Source organism: Asterias rubens, chromosome 18 (assembly GCF_902459465.1).
Source record: "Asterias rubens chromosome 18, eAstRub1.3, whole genome shotgun sequence".
NCBI classification, from domain to species: Eukaryota; Metazoa; Echinodermata; class Asteroidea; order Forcipulatida; family Asteriidae; genus Asterias; species Asterias rubens.
The window spans coordinates 11,576,946-11,597,217 of NC_047079.1; the positions used below are offsets into that span (position 1 = coordinate 11,576,946).

General features: G+C 36.0%; 1 protein-coding gene across 1 annotated transcript; it reads left to right on the forward strand.

Annotated features, from left to right (window-relative positions):
* The first annotated feature begins 743 nt into the window (after positions 1 to 743).
* LOC117302120 (ankyrin-1-like) lies at positions 744 to 16,388 on the forward strand. The gene is made up of 10 exons (XM_033785919.1): positions 744 to 1,087; positions 2,340 to 2,489; positions 7,478 to 7,664; positions 9,190 to 9,372; positions 10,007 to 10,138; positions 10,670 to 11,765; positions 13,041 to 13,138; positions 15,100 to 15,303; positions 15,763 to 15,839; positions 16,080 to 16,388. The coding sequence occupies exons 1-10, from the start codon at positions 753 to 755 to the stop codon at positions 16,099 to 16,101; spliced, it is 2,484 nt and encodes an 827-aa protein (XP_033641810.1). The 5' UTR covers positions 744 to 752; the 3' UTR covers positions 16,102 to 16,388.
* The last annotated feature ends 3,884 nt before the right edge of the window (positions 16,389 to 20,272 follow it).

Sequence of the window (20,272 nt, forward strand, 5' to 3'; positions counted from 1 at the left end):
GGCGCCCTTTTTGCTTTACAAAAGTGTAAACTGCATGAGTAATTTTTGTCATATTTATAGTCCTAAAAAATGTTAATTACAGATAAGATATTGAACTTGTTTGTGGAGCTGCTTACATGTGAATCCAGACTATCTTCAATAAATACATATTCGTGCCGAGATGATCTCTTCTGTTTAAGTAAGGTTTGGTTTTAAAAGCTTAGGGGACAAAAACAATGTTTTTTATTTTTTATTTCATGCTGCTTGTATAAAAAATAATAGTAATAAAATACTTGTTAATAACTTCACACGCAGTGCTATACATTTTTTGCTGAATTACATGCCGTATTTATTATTTATTTATCGATGTTTTTCCAAGCAATGTCGGCAAAACTTGTGGCCTTTGATTTGGGCGGGGCCTGAAAGTCCAATAATAGCTGCTTCAATTACGCCTTATTGGGCTACAACACCTGTAAAGTGAACCAATCACGAGCGTGCGCTTCGGGTTGGGATTTGGTTAATTTGGGCGCTATTTTGGGCGTGATAAATTTGCATAAAAATTCACTGTGCAACCGATGTGCGATGTCGTCTGCTAATATAGTTGGTTATTTCAATTGTGCTAGAATTTCAGCCGGCCAAACAAGTGTATCATGTTTGGAGAATGTAATGATTGATGTATTGTTTTTCTGGAAGAATCTGAAAGAATTGGATGATCTCAGTTATGAAACAAGTGGACAAAAATAAGTGGAAACTGGTGACATTGTGATGACAATATGAGCACGAATGAAGTGTTGCGAGCGGTTCGCACGGGACAGCTCGCTACCGTCAAACGCCTCCTCGCAACGGGTCAACTCGGCCGCAATATACGGGACCCGTACGGGGCGACATGCCTGCATCTTGCTGCTCGCTCGGGGAATTTAGACCTTGTGAAATTCTTTGTGGAAGATGCGGGTCATTCTACAATTGCTACGGCTCAGAATGGAGCTTTACCGAGCCATGACGCGGCTGCTGCAGGCCACCAGAAATGCCTGGAATATCTGCTCCAATGGGGCTGTCCGGAGAACGCTAGAGACTATAATGGGGCAACAGTTTTACATCTTAGTGCAAGGTAACTAACATTGATGATTTTATGCAAATATTGAGATTTGTTTTAATACCTTCTGAGTTAATTAGTCTTCATGAAAAATGACAACAATTATTGCTCTTTCACTAACTGACAGAAAGAAATCTATTTGGTTTCCAATTGTTTTCTTATGAGATGTTCTTTTTCAGTTTCTTCGAGTTTCCTCAATTTATTGTTATATGGAATTTTTACTTTTTAACTCTTTGTGGTGAAATTATCTTGTCTTTCCCATTTTAAACTGATGCAACGAAACTGTGACTTGGAGGAAGGGGGGTATTGGTGCTCGATATGTGGCATGGATGGTGCCCCCCCCCCCCCCATTGTTCTCATTGTGTTCAATGGAATTTCAAGAATTCTCAGAGGACTTATACTTCAAGGGGTTATACTTCTGTACAAGGAGGAAAATAGTACAAATGGGAACATGGCACATATTCAGAAAATAACTTGACACAATGGACAATCAATATTTAAAGTCCAATTGATAATTTTGTTCATATTTTGTCTGTATATTATTTGAAGTTATTCATTAACTTTTCATATTTAGAGTGTTTGTTCAAGTTGGTTATAAATTTGTTATGAACGTTTTCACAAACACTCAATCGTGTGATTTAGACCCTTAACCCAGTCATTACCAGCAATCACATAATAAATATATAAACCACATACTGTGTTTAAAATCGATATTTTAAAAGCAATGGAATGTAAGTTGTTCAATGAAATGTTCCCCCCTTTTAAGAGAGATTGCTTAAAATTAGTTATTCTCTTAAGTTTTACTTTGACAAATATTTCCACTTGAGTGTTCTTGTTTGGATTTTTATTTGGAAAAGTTTCCGTATGGCGCCACCACTTTTTCATTCGATATGAAATAACGTAGTATCTAATTTACCTCAATGGGATATCCCTTTTTGTAAAAATGAGTGACAAAGTGGTGGCGCCATACGGAAAGTTATCCTTTTATTTTGTGAATACTTAATTTACATTTATATTGCTTTGCACAAAAACATTTAATGAGATTTAAAATCTAACCAATATTTACATGCCAATTCTCCATGTTTTCACAATTTCCTCCCGACTCCCACAGCAGATTTGAGGCAAAATTTCTACAGGTTTGTTATTTTCATGATTGATAACACAAAACATGAACACTGTCTGAATACTTTGTCAACTCGACCAACCCTGTTTTTTGTCTTTAAAATTAAGATGTCACATCTGATCAATGTCACTTTCCCCTTTGTAGATTTGGACATCTTAATCATCTGCAATACCTTGTAGAGGAGAGAGCTTTAGATCTTAGAGACAAGGACAGAAGAGGTGTTAGCGTCTTACATTATGCCGCAGCTAAAGGAGACTTATCATGTCTGCTATATCTCATCAATGCATTGCCAGAGTAAGTCATTATTGAAAGACACTGGACACTCAATTGGTGATAACTCAAAAACATTTTTAGCATGAAAATTTACTTGCTTGGTACGAGCCATGGAGAGCTGTTGATAGTATGACAAATTGTGAGAAACTGCTCCCTCTGAGGTAACTTAGTTTTTATGAAAGAGGTAATTTCTCACTCAAATAATAAAATACTTCAGCTGAAGCCTTTTATTAGGCAGATTTAAGCACATAAATTTGTGGAACAAGGGTGGTTTTTCTTTCATTATTCTCTTACAACTTTGATGACCAATTGAGTAAAAATGTTTGCAGATTTGTCATGTTGGGATACACCAAGTGAGAATACTGGTCTTTGACAATTACCAAATGTGTACAGTGCCTTTAAAGGCTTTGTGTCTAAGAAAGTAAATTATGCATTTGTCTCATTACTCCTATCCTCAATGGGGTTTTGATTTCTATAGTGATGGTCTCTCGATGATGTAAGATGTGCTTTGAGGAGGAGAGAACTCATCATCCCCAACATGTCTTGGATTGCTTATTCATAGTGAAAAAAATAATCACACAAAAAAAATGGCCTTGCGTTTTCAACCCTATAGCAGATCTATCTTTCTCCAAGGCCAAGTAACAACACAACACGCATAAACAAATGTCTTTATTGTTACAGGGAAAAATATTTCAAAAATAATGATTGTCACTTTTATGACAAGAAACCTATAGTGATAAAAACAGTAAACATGCAACTGAACTGTGACAAGTTTTATAAATTTGAATTACTGTCCAACAAATAACAATTCTGCTGATGTTTAAATCCATAAATTCAAAATACCTGCTGAGATTTTGTATAAACATATTTTTCCTAAGGTTATTCTTTCTTAACTGTTCCTTGAAATTTTTGACAATTTTATTACTTGGATTTCAGATCTCTGACTAGAATGTGGCAACTTGTGCAATTTCTTTTATAAATGTTTAGGGCCTACCCTTTTAAAAAATCTCAGTTTACTTTGCACACAAATGCTAATATCATGATGACCTCATGCTATTCTGTATTTGGCTTATTTAATTAAATGTATTGATCACTTTTAACACCTGCAAATTCCTGTCTACACTTAACCTTGTACTTTGATCACGTTGAGTAAACAATCTAAACCATTAGGAAATCATATCTGCCAATGTCTGGTAAATTAATTGGCTAACACGGTTCTGTTAAATTCCCCGTTTGAAAATCGCTGTTTTTTTTCTCTCTGTATGAATTCAATTCATTTAATATTAGTACCTATCAAACAAAACAAATAATTTGCATCGAATTATTTCTTTGCTCATAGCAAGTCAATTTTCAAGGTAAATGAAAAGAACCATTGGTTGGTATGGTCTAAATGTTTTGAAGAGTATTTTATTCATTTCTCGTTTCTTCAGGAAAAATATTTTTTTTATGGACACCATGCACAGCTTCAAACATATCTCACACTTTGTATTCGTTGTTTCTAATTATTTATATGCATAAAGAAAAGAATGTCAACAATTCATAAACATTTTGCTGTTAAGATGCTCCCCGAATTGAAAATATTTACTTATTAATATTTTTACTGTGTAATGCCACAAATATAAATTCAAGAAGTTGACATTTTGACAATGTAGGCTTGGAGAAAAATGCTTGAGGTTTTGACATTTTATCAATTAACATTAAATCTTCTAGTCTCTAATTAACATAACGGATCTTACCAAATCAAAGAAGCATAAGTGTGAACCATCTTTCAGTTTACCACTTAAAGCAACCCTAAATGGCTGTTGTGACTGAACTCTAATGTTAAGTGTTTTATGCAGTAAAGCATGAAACAAATTTCCACATCCATCAATGACTCTGGCCATGAAATTCCGATGAATGTGTCAATCCCTGGTTGTCCTGACCATAGAACAAAATAAAGTATCTCAACTTGGTAGGAATGAATTTGGACTCTAGGGTGGCTTTTATAAAACCTTTTTATAATACAAAAAAGATGATGAACATAAATTATTTTGTCAGGAAATCTACCTTTTGACACCTTAACCCTGACAGACTATGCAGTTTGGGAAATCTATCTTTCTATATCTATCTATCTATCTAGCATATGTCGCTCCCCTGCAGAAGAAAGTCCTCTTTTTGACCATTCCACATTGGTCTTTCTTGTGCATGTGTGGCCTAAATTTTCTCCATACCATTCCACAATTATTTGGATTTTGGTATAATTTAAATGCCTGACTCTTTGATACACACTTAACTGTTTTGTCCTACCAACCCCAAGGCTTCTGAATCTTTCACTCTGGCAATCGTTGAAAAAAACTCAGGCTGAACACAATCCATATTTTAAATTAGTAACTGATCCCCACCCTTCCTCTTTCCACTAGTTAAGGATCCAAGAAAATCACAGACTAAAGCACCATAAAACTTTCTGGATTACTTAGTTGTAGCTAAATTTGCAACAAATTAGTAAATGTATAAATACATTCAATATTTTATTGCATAACTGCATACTGTTTATTCATATACCTCTCTTAATTCATTATTCCATAATATTCAAATATTGATTTTTGCTAACATCTGGAATATTATTTCCATTGTTTATAATGACTGTGCTTCAACTTACCACTTGAAAACATATGTGATTATGTAAATGACAGACTATAGAAACATCCCCAACACTTCATAAACAGCAAATTTACTATAAAAACAAATCAATAAATAAACTCTGGAGTCTCTAGACAGAATTGAAGGCACTAAAATAACTCTGCAATTGCATCAGTATACATTGACAATTAGGGGCCTACTTGATTGCAAAAAATAATAGAACTGAAAATTTTGCACTTTATTGTTTACCTTAGAAATATAAAACAAATACAACAAACATTCATATTATTATTTTTTTTTTTAACTCAAAACGAGTATACAAAATAGAAAGAAGAAAAAAAACATAACAGTAATTCAATTGAAACATATTAAGTAATGCATTTAATGCTTTGCGAAAAGTCGCACTTAAAAAAAAACTTAAAAAAAACACAACCCCCCCCCCAAAAAAAAAAACCCACAAAAATATATATATATACATATATAGGCCTATAAAAATTAATATTACAAATAAAATAAATGAAAATAACAGTTCAATATCATTCTTTTGTTTTTATGATTAGTCATATTTATTGAAATCTGTTTGCAAAATCAGAGCCCATTCCAGTCTATTCTTTAAAGTCAAACTGATCATTGGGCTTGAAGTTATTCCTCATTTAAAGAGAAACCATTTTTATGCAAATTGTAGCGAGTGAAAATGTGCCACTATTGTGTGTTATCGCCAGGAAGTCTTTTGTAGCGTTTCATCCTGAACTATTCCAACCTACAAGCCAGGAACACCTGCTTTTTGTAAAGCATGGCACTCAATAAGCCAATAGATACATCTAGCTATGGCTGATACTTATTTAGTGTGAGGATGAAGACTGAAATGGACAAGTCTTGTTTTCAAGTTGTTATTATAGTCTCTAAATTTTTGCTAGGAATATGCTATTTGCAAACAGCCTGGTAATCATTTAATATTCCCATTAAATGCAGATCACACTCTTCAGTAAAACATAAATAGGCTAAATAATACAAAAAAATTGTTTGTATCGTAAAATTCGATCAAAGCTGCACTTATTTTGTAAAAGTCAATTAACGTTAAAATGTATCATTAATTAATATTTTTAAATATTAATTATATCATTAATTAATATTGAAGTATTCCATTTTGTACCTGTTTTTATTTTACAATAATCATGTAGAAAACATGTAGATTAAGATTGTTGAATGAAATGTGTTTCATATTAAATAAATTCTTATAGGAAGTTTCATAATAATTGTTCAGAGAAAACATAATGTCTCACTAAACACTTAATAAATATTTGAAGCCTTACCAACATAAAACCAAAAAAACAAGACCAACCTTTAAAAAAACAATCTGAAATTTTCAAATATTAAATTTATATATTTTCCTGTTATTTGAATATTGTATGGTTATACACTGCTTGAGTAAAACTGCACATACACACCCTCTTCAATGTTATTAAATTTAAAAGTAATATCACAAATAATTTGTAATTTTTCTGAAATGAAATGCTGATTCTATTCATGGAACACGTTTGTTTTGACAAAACAAAGACCGTCAAAATCCCCAGCAGACATCTCAGAAATAAAAAAAAAAAATTGAGCCTTCGTCAACATTCGCATCCTTTTACTCTAATGTGTATTGACACAAGAGAGTGGGTTCTACTGTGGTTTTCCTGTTCCATTTTATCTGAGAGATAGAAACTGAAAAATGACATGTTCAAAGTCAAACTAGAGAGCCATTATTGAAATCTAATTGATAATGAGAGTGAATTGAGTGACAGAAACCCATTAAAATTTATTAAATTTTTCAGGCATCAACTCTTGTTTTGTTTTATTTTATTTCGTTGATTGATTGAGTGTTTACCTTACAGTTATTTGAATTTATAATAATAATAAAGACTTGTAATGTGCACAAATCCACCCTGCTGGGTGTTCAAGTTGCAGTATAAGGTATAATGACAAGTATGAAATTTGTTTTTTAATAGTTGGATAATTTAACATCATAAAGGCTGTAATTATAAGTACTAATTCAATCTACGATTGGAGCAAGTAAGGGAAAATAGAAGCTTTTAAATTAATAATAATATCATACTTTTAATCCCCCAATCTGTTATAATGAATAACAGCGTATGAAGAAAATAAAATACCCATTCAAAAAATATAATTCTGGTTATATTAATTGAATGTTCCTTGCTGTGAAAAATCTCTCATATAAAGTTTTCCCCATCACAAAAACAATCAATTGAGATTAATATAATTGCAGTCACTTCCAATCATTTCTTCAGAAAAGTCTTAATTGTTGTTACATTTGTTAGCTTGCCAATTATTGGAGCAAAAATAATGATATTTATTTTAATATTTGTGTTTTTTTCTGTTCAATGCAGCATGGCAAATGAGCGAACTGAGAACGGTGCAACACCAGCTTACTTCGCAGCCCAGAATGGCAACTTAGCGAGCCTTCAACATCTTGTGAAGAAAGCGGGGGCCAACGTGCACCTGCGGGCAAATGATGGGATGCAACCTGTACATGCCGCAGCACAGACCGGCCAACTACACTGTGTCATATGGCTGGTAAGAATCATAGAGTATAGAAGACAGCAGATACAGATAGTGTGGATAGGGTACACCTCCCCTCCCCTCCCCCAGCCCCTTTACTCCCTGGCAAGCCTCATACAATGTATGAGTATGGTGGTACACTGTTCTATTCAATGGCCAGGCATCCAGGCCGCAAAAAAACTCCTTTAGCCAACAGCCATCTTGATCCACTCCTGGAAAGGGATTATGCCAGCACTCTACCAGCTGAGCTATCAAGCCTTATGAAGATCCTTCGAGCAAGTATGGTGGAGTGATGGCGCATTAATCTGGAGGTCAGCGGTTCAAATCCCGCTGAAGTAATTTTGTCTTTGTTTAATCCAAAAATGCAATGATTCATTTGCTGATGGGTTTACTTTTGTTGTTAGAGTTATTTGTTTTTAACAACCAGAAATCAGCAGATACAGAGAGCCTTGAGAGGTAGGACACCCCCCCCCCCCACTTCCCTCCCTGGCAAGACTAGTACAATCCATGTATTTGATGGTAAGCTATTGTATCTAATGGCCAGGCATCCCCTCCAATGAACTCCTTCAGTAAGTAACACCATTTATCCACCCCAACCCTTGAGAAGAAGGGAAAAGGCTGCCGCCCTCAAAAACCTGTTTTCATTATTTTGTATTCTGGTTTAAAACAAAATATTTATGAATAAAAAAAGGAAATCCATCTGCAAATTTGTTGTTGCATTTTTGGAATGTACAAACAAAATTTTACGATAGCAGGATTTGAACCTTCAACCTCTGGATTAATGTCCCAACACTCTACCAACTGAGTTATCCAATATAGTCATATGGTGTCAGTTTTCCTTGTGGTTTATCATACTTTGAATTGTATTTTTGCAAACATTTGTTCTCTGACTGGCATTTTCAAGCATGTTTGTTTTGTAATCAGAACATCAAAATGCATATTATACCTATAATTAAATGGAAATGACAAAACATACTTTTGTTGCTAACGATTGAAAGCATGCCATGAGCACGTACCAAGCACTTCATTGAAGCCTCTTCAAATTTGAAGTGGTTTCATGATTTACATACTTGAACCTTATTGGGTTGTCTGGATGGAAGAAAGGTTTAGTTATTTGTTCTAGGAGGTGGTTTCCATGGAAAAGCTTCATTGTGTTTTTTAAATGTAAAAGACTGATAAAGAAAAGCAGCAGGAGTGAAAACAATGGAGGGAGTGACCACACTGGCTTAATGACCCAGAAAACAAATTGTGAACAACTGAGAATTTTTCTATTTGCAATCCACTTTGAAGAAAAAATGTAAGTTTCAATAATGATGAAGAATATGGAGACAGTGCTTGATTTCTGAAGACAATCTCCACTAGACCACACCCTGTAGCTCCAAACTTTTACTTAACCAGGAGGGCCTAAAATATTTTTCTTTTTATATTTTGCTGAACTTTCAGGAGAAGGAAGTGTTAAGGTATAGGCAAATTTTGGAGGGGACACCCTTCTGCCATTGGGTATGATCCTATTCTAATTATTCCTAGTATTGTGTTTCAGATCCAAGAGCAAGGCGTGTTACCAATGGAGAGAGATAACGATGGTGCTACTCCTCTTCACTTTGCTGCTAGCCGTGGTCAGTCAAATGTAGTCCGATGGCTGCTTGGGAACGGAGCAACCTGTGATAAAGATCACCTTGGAGGTACTCCATTACATGACGCTGCTGAGCATGGTCAATTAGAGGTATGCGTTAGTAACAGGTGGATTTATGTAATGAAGGGCGTTAGAGTTTGGAGATCATTGAAGGTGGGGGCTTGGATAAAAAATGATTATGATTACAGGCCTGGGGCTGAGTTCACAAAGAGCTAAGATTGATCGTAACTGCAAATCAATCGTAGTTGCTTAGTATAGTGTGATGTCGCGTAGTCACAATACAAATCACTATGGTGATACTGACAATTTGTCTTACGATGGATTTTATTGCCTTGATGAAATCCAACCCTAGAATTACACACAGAGGCCATGACCTCTGTTGCCCCTGGCCTTGGCCTTGGTGCCCCTTAAATGTTTCCTTTAGATTTTACGATTTTCCAATGGAAGTGACTGTTACAACAGCACATTCTCCATGGCTGCCCCTTGCCTATGGAATGAGCTCCCCGCGGGTCTGCGAGAGGCGATCTCATATCTGTTTCCCCACCCATCCTAGTTTGTTTCTTTTTCCTTTTTTTCCTAGTCTCATGTAAAGCGCTCTGTTCTCCGTAGAGCGCTATATAAATGCTTCGTATTATTAGGGACTAGCAGAAATAATTAAACATAATTCCTAGGAATAATTTTACTAAATATTCATTTGTTAATTTCGGTTTGATTTTATTCACAGTGCGCCAAGATCATAGTTGAGCATGGTTGTGATGTAAACAAAGAAGATAAAGATTTTCTTGTTGCATCCGATCTAGCCAAAAAGTGCGGTCATCTACAAGTTTCAAAATATCTTCGAAGTATCGAGAAAAGGGTAAGTTGACTAAATTAAATCAGTTTGTTGTCAGTCGTTCATAAGAACCTGGCTTCATAAGTTCTTTGTGACACACTACACCTCTTCATTACCCAAACTTGAGTGCTTTATTTTATAGAGTTGCTGAAGCAGAAAATATTGCTTAGTAAGTTTCTGCTGAGCAAAAAATAGCAGAAAACAAGTCACAACTGGTATAATATATGAGATGGTATTTAGGCTGGTAAGCATAATTGTTTTGTGTTTTGATTGTTTTGTGTTTTCACAACAAATAATGTTCTTGAAATTCGGCCAGCCTTGTACATATATATATTCAGTAAAAGCTTAAAAGTGAAGCATTCATTTTATCACTTTCTACCTTTGTTTAAAGATTTTAAATTTAAATATATTATTTGTTAGTTGTTTCAATTGTCTTATTAAAGTTGAAATCAGGGTACTTTTCTTGTTTTTGTTGTGGCTATAGAAAACTTGACCTAGAAGCAACTTTGAATTCAAATAGTAAAATAATCTTGTTTATGTTCATTTTTGTTTCAGAGTGGAAAGGTCAAGGGCAAAGGACGCAGTTGTCACAACATCCCTTCTGATCATGAGGCTGGAGTGTACGTCAAACACAGCTCCCCAACCTCCTCCTCTTTATCGTCCTCCATCCTGTCTGACCACGAGAGCTCATCCTCCATGGGAACCATCGGTGAGGAACTCATCGAACGTCTTGGTTGCTATGAAGTCACCGAGTCACCGGAGCCTACACCTGATCCAGAGTACGTCCAGCTTTTTGATAAACTTTCTGAAATTGACCCTTCACGGCAAGGATTTGTCAAAATCACTCCGAAGAAAAAAAAAAAGTCTCCTCAGAAATTTAATGACGCAAAAGACGTTTGCACTCAAGGAACTCAAACAGATGATGGAAGGGAGAACAATGTTCCTCAAGAAAAAAAATTGGTAACCACCCCACCTGCCATTTCGCCAAAGAAGAGTCTCCGGAGACAGACCGCGAGAGAAGAGTCTGTCATATCATATCCGAAGAATGCTTGGACATCACAAAGTCCTGATGAAACGGTTACATCTCCGACAAAGCTCTCACCTGACAAGAAAGAGCTACGATTCAGCACGACGGTGATGGTGGAAGAAATCGCACGGAGAGAGGATAATCAGATGAGCCCAAAGAAACGATCGGTGCAAATGATTCCGCTTAATTCATCTCTGGAAGCAGTCATCAAATCACCGCTGCTTCGAAGACAAGCACACATACTGTCCTCACCACCACCTCTCACCAACTCACCACCTCCTGATTTGAGAGCGATAACTCCCAACAGGCCCACGAAGATTGTGATACCAACGGCTTTAGCAGCATCACCCTTTGGACTTTCAAATGGAACTGATCACAATCGCAAACCACGCGATGTGTCGTCACGTTTGTCTTTCATCACCTCTAGTATAGTCACTCCATCCCCCACTCCTCCACCTCCACCAGCTCTCCCTAATGGCTTTAACCACCGCAGTCCGACCAGCAGTGTATCACCACGTTTGTCACCACATCTGTCACCTCATGTGGCAGGTCCACCGTCACCCAGTGATCTGGCTGGTGTGGTTCTGAAGCCCACCAGCTCAAACAGCTCCCCGAGACCATCAAGTAAGTCTTAAACTATTATCAAAATCTTTTAAAACTTATTCCCTTAGGCATCCTTTGTAAACTCCAGAACTAAGAAAGTGGGCTCGAGTCTCCCCTTAGTCTAGAGGATGAAGCCCCTGAACCTCCTGGGGGTTATAGCAGAGGATTCTTTCTACAATGTCACTACAAATGTATAAATTTACTTCTAAATTTTGAAGAAGAAAAAATACTTTGTACTCGGCAAGAAAGAAATGCAGGTTTTCTAATACATTAAATCGATACTATCCTCCAAGCTCAATTCACAACAAATATCCCAACATGCATATCATTTAGCATTTTGCCTACAAACCTTTTCAAAATAACTCAATATGTTGTCTTAAATTTTGTTGATTTCACAAAAACGGTTGCTCAGAAAACAACATTCTTAAAGGAACGTTACAGAATTGGTAAGAAACAAAATCACAGAAACAAAGTTCACAGATTTACATCAAACTTACACGGTTTAATGATGATGATACTGAAAAGCATCCCTTGAAATAATTATGACTGAAATGTCATATTTAGTGAGAGATTAATAATCTAATTTCGCGTTTGGAGTTTATCGCTCAGTGAGCATTTTATTCTGTTTTTTTTTCTTCCATCGATGTCATGCAAAATGTGTAATCGGTTTTTCACTATTTTCTCGTGACCAGTAGACTGATCTATCTCAAACTTCTACAGGTTTGTAAGTTTATGTATATGGTGGATTATATCGGGGTGTCGTGGCCGAGCGGATAAGACCACCGAATTCAAGCTCTGATGCTTCTGTTCAGCAGAGTGTGGGTTCGAATCCCGGTCATGACACTTGTGTCCCTGAGCAAGACACTTAACTATAATTGCTTCTCTCCACCCAGGGGTATATGGGTACCTGTGAGGGCAGAGATGGTTCTTGTGATTGATTTAGCCGAGTAGCGCATATTAATGTTGCACAGGCTGCATACTCCCCACCAGGGAGTTGAGATGGTTTAAGGAGTGATTTAAGGCCCAGTGACCAGGGGTAATAATGTGAAGTGCTTTGGGACGCCCTCCGGGTGTGAAAAGCGCTATATAAAAACGGGTTATTATTATTATTATTATGATTACATAGAGTGTTTACACTACCAACAACTGTTTGTTAGCAAAACCAATTCTGTAATGTTCCTTTAATTCAACATAAACTACAGTATGCTTGTTAAGTTCAACCATTTCTCCTGTATCCATTCATCTCCTGAATATTTATTTCCCAGTAAGGAAATTCAATTTGTGTTTTTGTTCGAGGTTCTCCTAGCAGGGGAAATCATGCTGATTTAATCGCGGAGATAAAGGCTGGGACCTCGCTCCGACAAACACGAATTAATCAGTCTGGATTCATTCGGGTAAGAAGTCAATTTCAAGATGTATTCCTCCGTGACATTTTGAAGGATTTACTCTTTTGTTAGTTCCCAACATATTATTATGGAATCTCCTTCCTGTTTCCTATTATCAGGGCCCAATTTCATAAAGCTGTTAAGCATAAAATATTGCTTTTGCTTAAAAAATGTTTTTGCTAAGCAAAAATTTAGTGGGCACCAGTCAAAACAACAGTCACTTCAACAGCTCTCCATTGATTGTACCAAGTAAGTTTTTATGCTAACAATTATTTTGAGTGATTACCAATAGTGTCCAGAAATCTTGATAAATTTAAACTAAGCATGATTCTCTTTCCTACGTCCTTTACACTGATATCAACTGTTTTTTGTTTTGATTTGTTTGAAAAAGAGAGAAGGAGCTAATTTTGCTGTTAACAAACTGCCTACCAATTAGCCATTGACACAACCAATTTGGTTTTGTTGTTTGTTTGTTGATTCATTTCCTGAATCATTTGTCCATGATGCAATTATTAGATCTCTTCACTCTGGTCTAGACTTTCTTAGGGGACATAGAGGTCTTGGTGCCACTTTAAAAAAAAAAAAAAAATTATAAAAAAAAATGCTTTGGCAAACAGCTTATCCGCCAATGATTACACATAATATGTTCATTGAATATACAACCTAAAAGGTTGCTCTCTCAATTGCATATTGTGAAAGAGCCTAGCTTTAAATCTCATTGTCGTTAATTGCAATTTTGTTAAATTAAATTTAATTATACTGATAGCCATATGCACTTTTTAGCAGCAAATGTAAAAAGACTACGATCCATTAGATATCATCACTGTCAGAATTTTTATAATTTTTCAGCCAGAATAAATTATGTAAAAACGAACTGTAATTGATGAATGCCTATAACGTATCTTTGATGGCAAAATTAATTTCGCTTCATTCTACAGTACTTGAACAGCATGAATTGTAGTTAAGTGCTCTGCATACGAGTTGTATATTATATGATTTTTCTGTAGTGGCCAGGGACATATAAAAATAACAATATTTTATTATTACGGCTGTAATTGTCAATGACCCAGCTGCTAGCAGATGTGATTTAAATAAAGCCAGGAAAGTCTAAACTCCTAGGACAATTAATTTACAAGTTAATTAAGTCATGCAATAATTTAATTATTCCTCAATAATTTTAGTAGTTATCCTTGTGCTGGTGCCGTGGCATCCCACATTGGGAAAGACAGACAGAGGAGGGCTATGCAAAACATACATTGAACCAACTATAAAGCCCCGTTCACACAAGAGTAGTTTAGCAAGGGTCCCTTGTTAAATTGTAGCATGATTGTAAAATGTTACCAAATGTACCATTGCCCAAGTTCCCTTGCAAAATCTTGTCATACATTGCTACATTTTACAACCATGTTAAAGTTTAGCAAGGGACCCCAGTTAAATTGCTGGTGTGTGAAAAACTTAAGACTCCAACCTGACCTATGAGAACAAAGGCAATTGCATGATGGACAGGAACATTTGGAAAGCCATCACATAGGCCTACATGTATGTCCAGTGGAAGCTTGGAGTGAATGACATGAATAATTTCTTCAAAATAGCTTTATCAACCCAAAATACATGCTGCACGAAATCAAATTTGTTCTTCTATCTTTCCGTTTTTCGAGTATAATTTTCTATTTAAGTAAATATTCCTTTTAATAGGTTAGCATCAGGATAAAGAATATGTATCCACACACTAATATGTTAAGCACTGTATACTTGGTACTTTCCTGAGTCCTGTGAAAATAAAATCCACAGGCATTGTACTCAGGTGGCAATACGAACCCATCGCCTTTACCATTTTAGAGCAAATCTCCTGCCACTAGACCACCAAGATTGCTTGGTAGCCAGAGGCATTTCAAATCCTATTTCTAATACATTGTATTAAATTGTCATTAAAATTAGTTTATGGACACTTTAAATATTAATCTTGACAGGTGAATAAGGACACTACACCAAGAAACCTGAGTGCTGTCTTGGATAAAGGACCCAAGGTGTACTATGCTGCAGACTTCTTAGCTAAGATACCAATGGTGAGTGAAGGTGGGATTGAGCTACCGGACTGGAAGAGACGATTCCTGGCTAAGAAGGAAGCTGATAAAGCTAATCTACAAGCAGCTACTGACTACAAAATAGAGAAGGTATGTAAGAATTTCTTCCATTTCATTTAATTTATTGTGTACAATATGATTTGAGGCATTGCATGGTGAAGTATCAATAAATATTTGGTTTGCGGTAACGCCAAGTGTGTATCTACTTGCCAGGTAGAGTTTGTTCTTTGTACAATGTTGGATAACTGTCTTTCTATATAATACTTCCACTGAGTAGATTTATGGGATTGTTCGATAGGGAGCTGAGATGGTTTAAGGAATGTTTTAAGGCCCAGTGACCAGGGGTACTAAGGTTGGAAGTACTTTGAGACGCCTTTCGGGTTGTGATAAAGTGCTCTGTAAAAATTGATAATTATTATTTACTATTATATTATTATTATTATTATTATTATTGTTATTGAGTACCGCCTGTGAGCGACCAATCTCTCTCTCAGTACATTTTAGTTTAACGTTTTAAATGTGATTGTGTTATTCCGTTTGACTTTGTAGCAGCGAGAAGCTGATGAAATGAAATACCGAGACATGCCTCCTTGGAAAGTAGAGTTACTGAAGAAGAAAGAAGCAACGTAAGTCAACAACCGTAAAAAAAACTATTATTCCGCAAACTTTTCTTTCCTATGTACTGACTTTGCATCCATTATTCTCCCTCAAAAACTCACAAACTAACTAGATAATATGAATCACTGGTTTTGATTAGATAATTTTGCTCAGTTATTATCATAAACTTAACTGTATCTTTTTCCATTCTGGTAGAAAATGGATGACTAAAAACCACTTAACGTAAAACTTGTTTTATTTTGTTTTAGAAATAATCGTGACAGCTCTTGACAAATTCCAGTCTTGTCTACTGAAGGTATCTAACAGTCTTGACACTCAACCTAACACAAACTTCTTAACTCCAATGATTTATACCGGTAATGGCAGATCAACATAACAAGCATCTTGCACCGAGACAACAATCGTTTGGGAACTTTTGAGACCATAACGGGCGTCCGACTGACAGGTCCTTTTCCCTTTTCCATTGATCTCAGCAACGAGAACGATGAATCAGTCATACATCTTGGAGGGCAAACCGTATGCGCGTCTTAACGCGTACATCAATGAAGCACACAGCGTTCCAGGTTTGATTTCTATGGCACACGTACGTACACGCACACGCTCACAGACGCCATGTTGTAGGGCAGGTATTTGAATGGTGACGTCACGGTCAAATTCAATACGGTCTATTGCATGGGAACTCTTTCCTTTGTTTCTTTGCCAGGTCAAAACCTAGTGTAGTAAAAGACATTTTATAGGAAATTAAAGTAACATAATTTCCACTTTTCAACGTCGCAGTATGTTGTTAATAATACTACTGAGCTCTTATAAAGCACTTTATCTTTGGCCGTCTCAAAGTGCTTATTATGTTTATGGACCAGTAAAAAACCTGATAGAACAATGAAATGACAAGCTAACTGGTCCTGCTGGCCAGTCATTGAAACAGTCAAGTGCAAACCCAGACTACAATCCTTGCCAAAATGCTTGGGCCACCCGCTGTGCACTGACAATAAACATTCTCACCCCCGTCACCCCGCTCAATGTTGACTGCAACACGGAAGAAGACAATGAGAACCATGGTGAAAGGGGCCAGGGCAACCTCGCTACCATGGGCAGCACGCCGTATCACGCTAGCTCTGCGTACGTCTCTAACCCCTGGGAGGGAAACTCCAATCCGTGTCTTTGATTGGCTATCATATACGCGCAATATTTTGAAACGCCGTGCGTCTCCAAAAAGCTCTATACGCCGAAACACGTGCGTATAAAGATGTACGTATTCACATTTTTTTGTCACGCAACACTGAACGCCAAGGCAAGTATGACTTTAATTACACACAGCGCGTGCGTGATCAACGCTTAACACAGAACGGATCAACCACAGGACTAATTGTAATATCCCTTATACTTGGATATTTTGGAGTTACACTTCCAGGGGTTATGATCGAGCAAGGCATGCTGGGAAAAAATGGCGCGGCGAGATCGATCACCCCTGGGAACGAGGTTGGGCCATGAAGGCCCAACGAGATATGGCCGGGATTGTAGATTGCACACAAAGTAAAGACTAAAGACCACAAGGAATTAGAAAAAATTCAATTTTTTGCTGATGAAAAGTCAGGAAGTTTACTATAAAAAAAAAGACATACGGGGCAGTCTGGTATAAGTTAATATACTGGATGCCAGATTGGATTAGAGATGTAAAAAGGAAGAAAAGTATTAAAGAAAAAGAATAGTGCCTTGTGATATTTTTTGAGAGACAGAAGATTTTTGTATTTGATGAAATCATAAAATGCAAATTTTTATTTGAACTACTAATTTGTTGTAAGTTAAGAAGCTTATACTTTATGGTTAATCAAAACCAATTTATTTTGCACAATTGATTAACTTTCATGATGTTTGTCAAACTTAATTGGATCAATACAACACCTTACACTTGTTTCTTTTGTGCTTTATGAATTCTTGGGGTTTTTCAACTTAAAGGCACTGGACACTATTGGTAATCACTGTTAGCATAAACACTTAACGGTTAACGATCAATGGAGAGCTGTTGATAGTATAAAACATTGTGAGAAACAGCTCCCTTTGAAGTAACGTTGTTTCGAGAAAGAAGTAATTTTCCACTTAAATATTTGAATTTGATTTTGAGACCTCGGAATTTAAATTTGAGGTCTCAAAATCAAGCATCTGAAAGCACACAACTTCGTGTGGCAAGGGTGTTTTTCTTCCATTATTATCTTGCAACTTTGATGACCAATTGAGTCCAAATTTTCACAGGTTTGTTGTTTTGTGCATATATTGAGATACACGAAGTGAGAAGACTGGTCTTTGACAATTACCAGTAGTGTCCAGTGTCTTTAAAACCAGATTCATAGTCAGTAAAGGACAAAATATACCACTGTTTGAATTTTCACTTCTTTTAATGTTCCTAATACATTTTCATGAGGTAAAATGTATACTGTTACCTGATCGGTTGGTACATAATAAAGTGCAGGTTAACTAAATCATACAAATAAAATGTTTGTATGTTTGGGATCTTTAACAAAATCTGATTTTCCCATTAGATTCTATATCATAAGGCTATTTTTTGTTGTTGAAACCCTGTCTCATTACATAACATTACGGGTACAAAATCAGCCAAGGAGCCTGAATATTTTTCCAGTCGGTCTCACTTTGGTCATGTGGGTTGATATTATAAACTTAATATTGCTGCATCATGCTTAAAGCCATTGGACCCTTTCGGTTCAGAAAAAAAAATAAAAGTTCACAGATTTACAAATAACTTACAGGGTTTACAGAAGGCAATGGTGAAAGACTTCTCTTGAAATATTATTCCATGAAATGCTTTACTTTTGAGAAAACAGCAAAACAATATAAATTCTCGTTAACGAGAATTACGGATTTATTTTAAACACATGTCATGACACGGCGAAACGCGCAGAAACAAGAGTGGGTTTTTCCGTTGTTTTCTCCCGACTCTGATGACCGATTGAGCCTAAATTTTCACAGGTTTATTATTTGATATAGAAGTTGTGATACACGAAGTGTGGGCCTTGGACAACACTGTTTACCGAAAGGGTCCAATGGCTTTAAAGGACTTTTATTTTATCAAAAGTTATTTTTTTTGACATCTTTATTTTATTTTGGATGTAAATGTTCAAATTCCAAGACCTTAAAAACTAACTCCACTTTGTTCTTGAAAAGACATTTCTTGGTTTAATACTTCCTAGCATTCCAAATTATCAATATGATAACAAGTAAACACCTATAAATATTGTGTTTTTCAACATGTGTTACATTGCACTAGTAATAACATTAACAACATGAAAGGAAACCTGTTTGTGGTGTGCCTTGTTAACCTTGAAGCTTTCATAAATTATTTTCCTTTGCCCAACCCAAAACTCATTTAAAATCAACAGATTCAGTTTCCCTTGTGGCTTATCACTTGATATAACAAGTTGCCTCGGATCGGTCGAGTTGGTCTTTGAAAAGCGTTTGTAACCGTTTGTTATAAAATGCATATGGATAGAAAGATGTTTTAAAAGTAGAAATTTTTGACTCCCACAAATGGTCGACCGTGTTAGTTAAACCACGCAATTTCGAAGCAAATTTGTGTGGATCATTGTATTCTACTTTTAAAACGTCCTTCTAACCATATGCATTTCATAACAAACGGTTTTCAAACGCTTTTTATAGACCAACTCGTCCAATCCAAGGCAACGTGTTCCTTTAAGGTGATCCCCTGGCTGCCGCTTCCTAGGTTGTTGTAAACCTGGATGTGATCCCTGGTTATACGGCAGATGCAGGTTGAATGGTTCTGACTGGAATCCTCAAATAATTGACACAATAGGGAGGCTGCTAACATTAGGGCTCGTCAGTTTAGTTGGTAGAGTGCCTGCACATTTTTTTCTGGAGGTTCAAATCCAATTCTAATTTGTTTTTGTTCAGCAAATTATATTTAAAAAAACTTGTTGTCTACATTCTGCCAATTTCATCCAACTAAGCATCATTAACACCCATCAAAGTATACTTTGAACTTAAAACTTGAACTTTGAACTTGGAAACAACTATTGCTGAAGTTCTCTAAAACTAAATAATGACGGAATAGCATTTTTACAAAATATCTATTGAAACGTGTTTGAAAAACAAAATCATGGTGGTCCCTTAATATATTGTCAGGAATATTGGAACCGGCTTGAAGTGACTTGGCAAGCCACTACCTGAGCCATGGTCTTAACCTTAATGTCCATTCCAATTTTTCCATAAGACTTTTTTGCGAAAGTCTTTTCCTCTTAGGGAATCTCTTGGAACCTTTAGGAAATAAATTCCAGAAATTTGGCCGCTACACATCAATTTCCTTGGTAGATCAAGATTCCAAAAAGAGTCGTCCAAATAAATGTTAGTGATTGACCCATTTTCAAACTATGGTCAATCACCATGGCAATGAATAAATAACAATAGAAAGTCT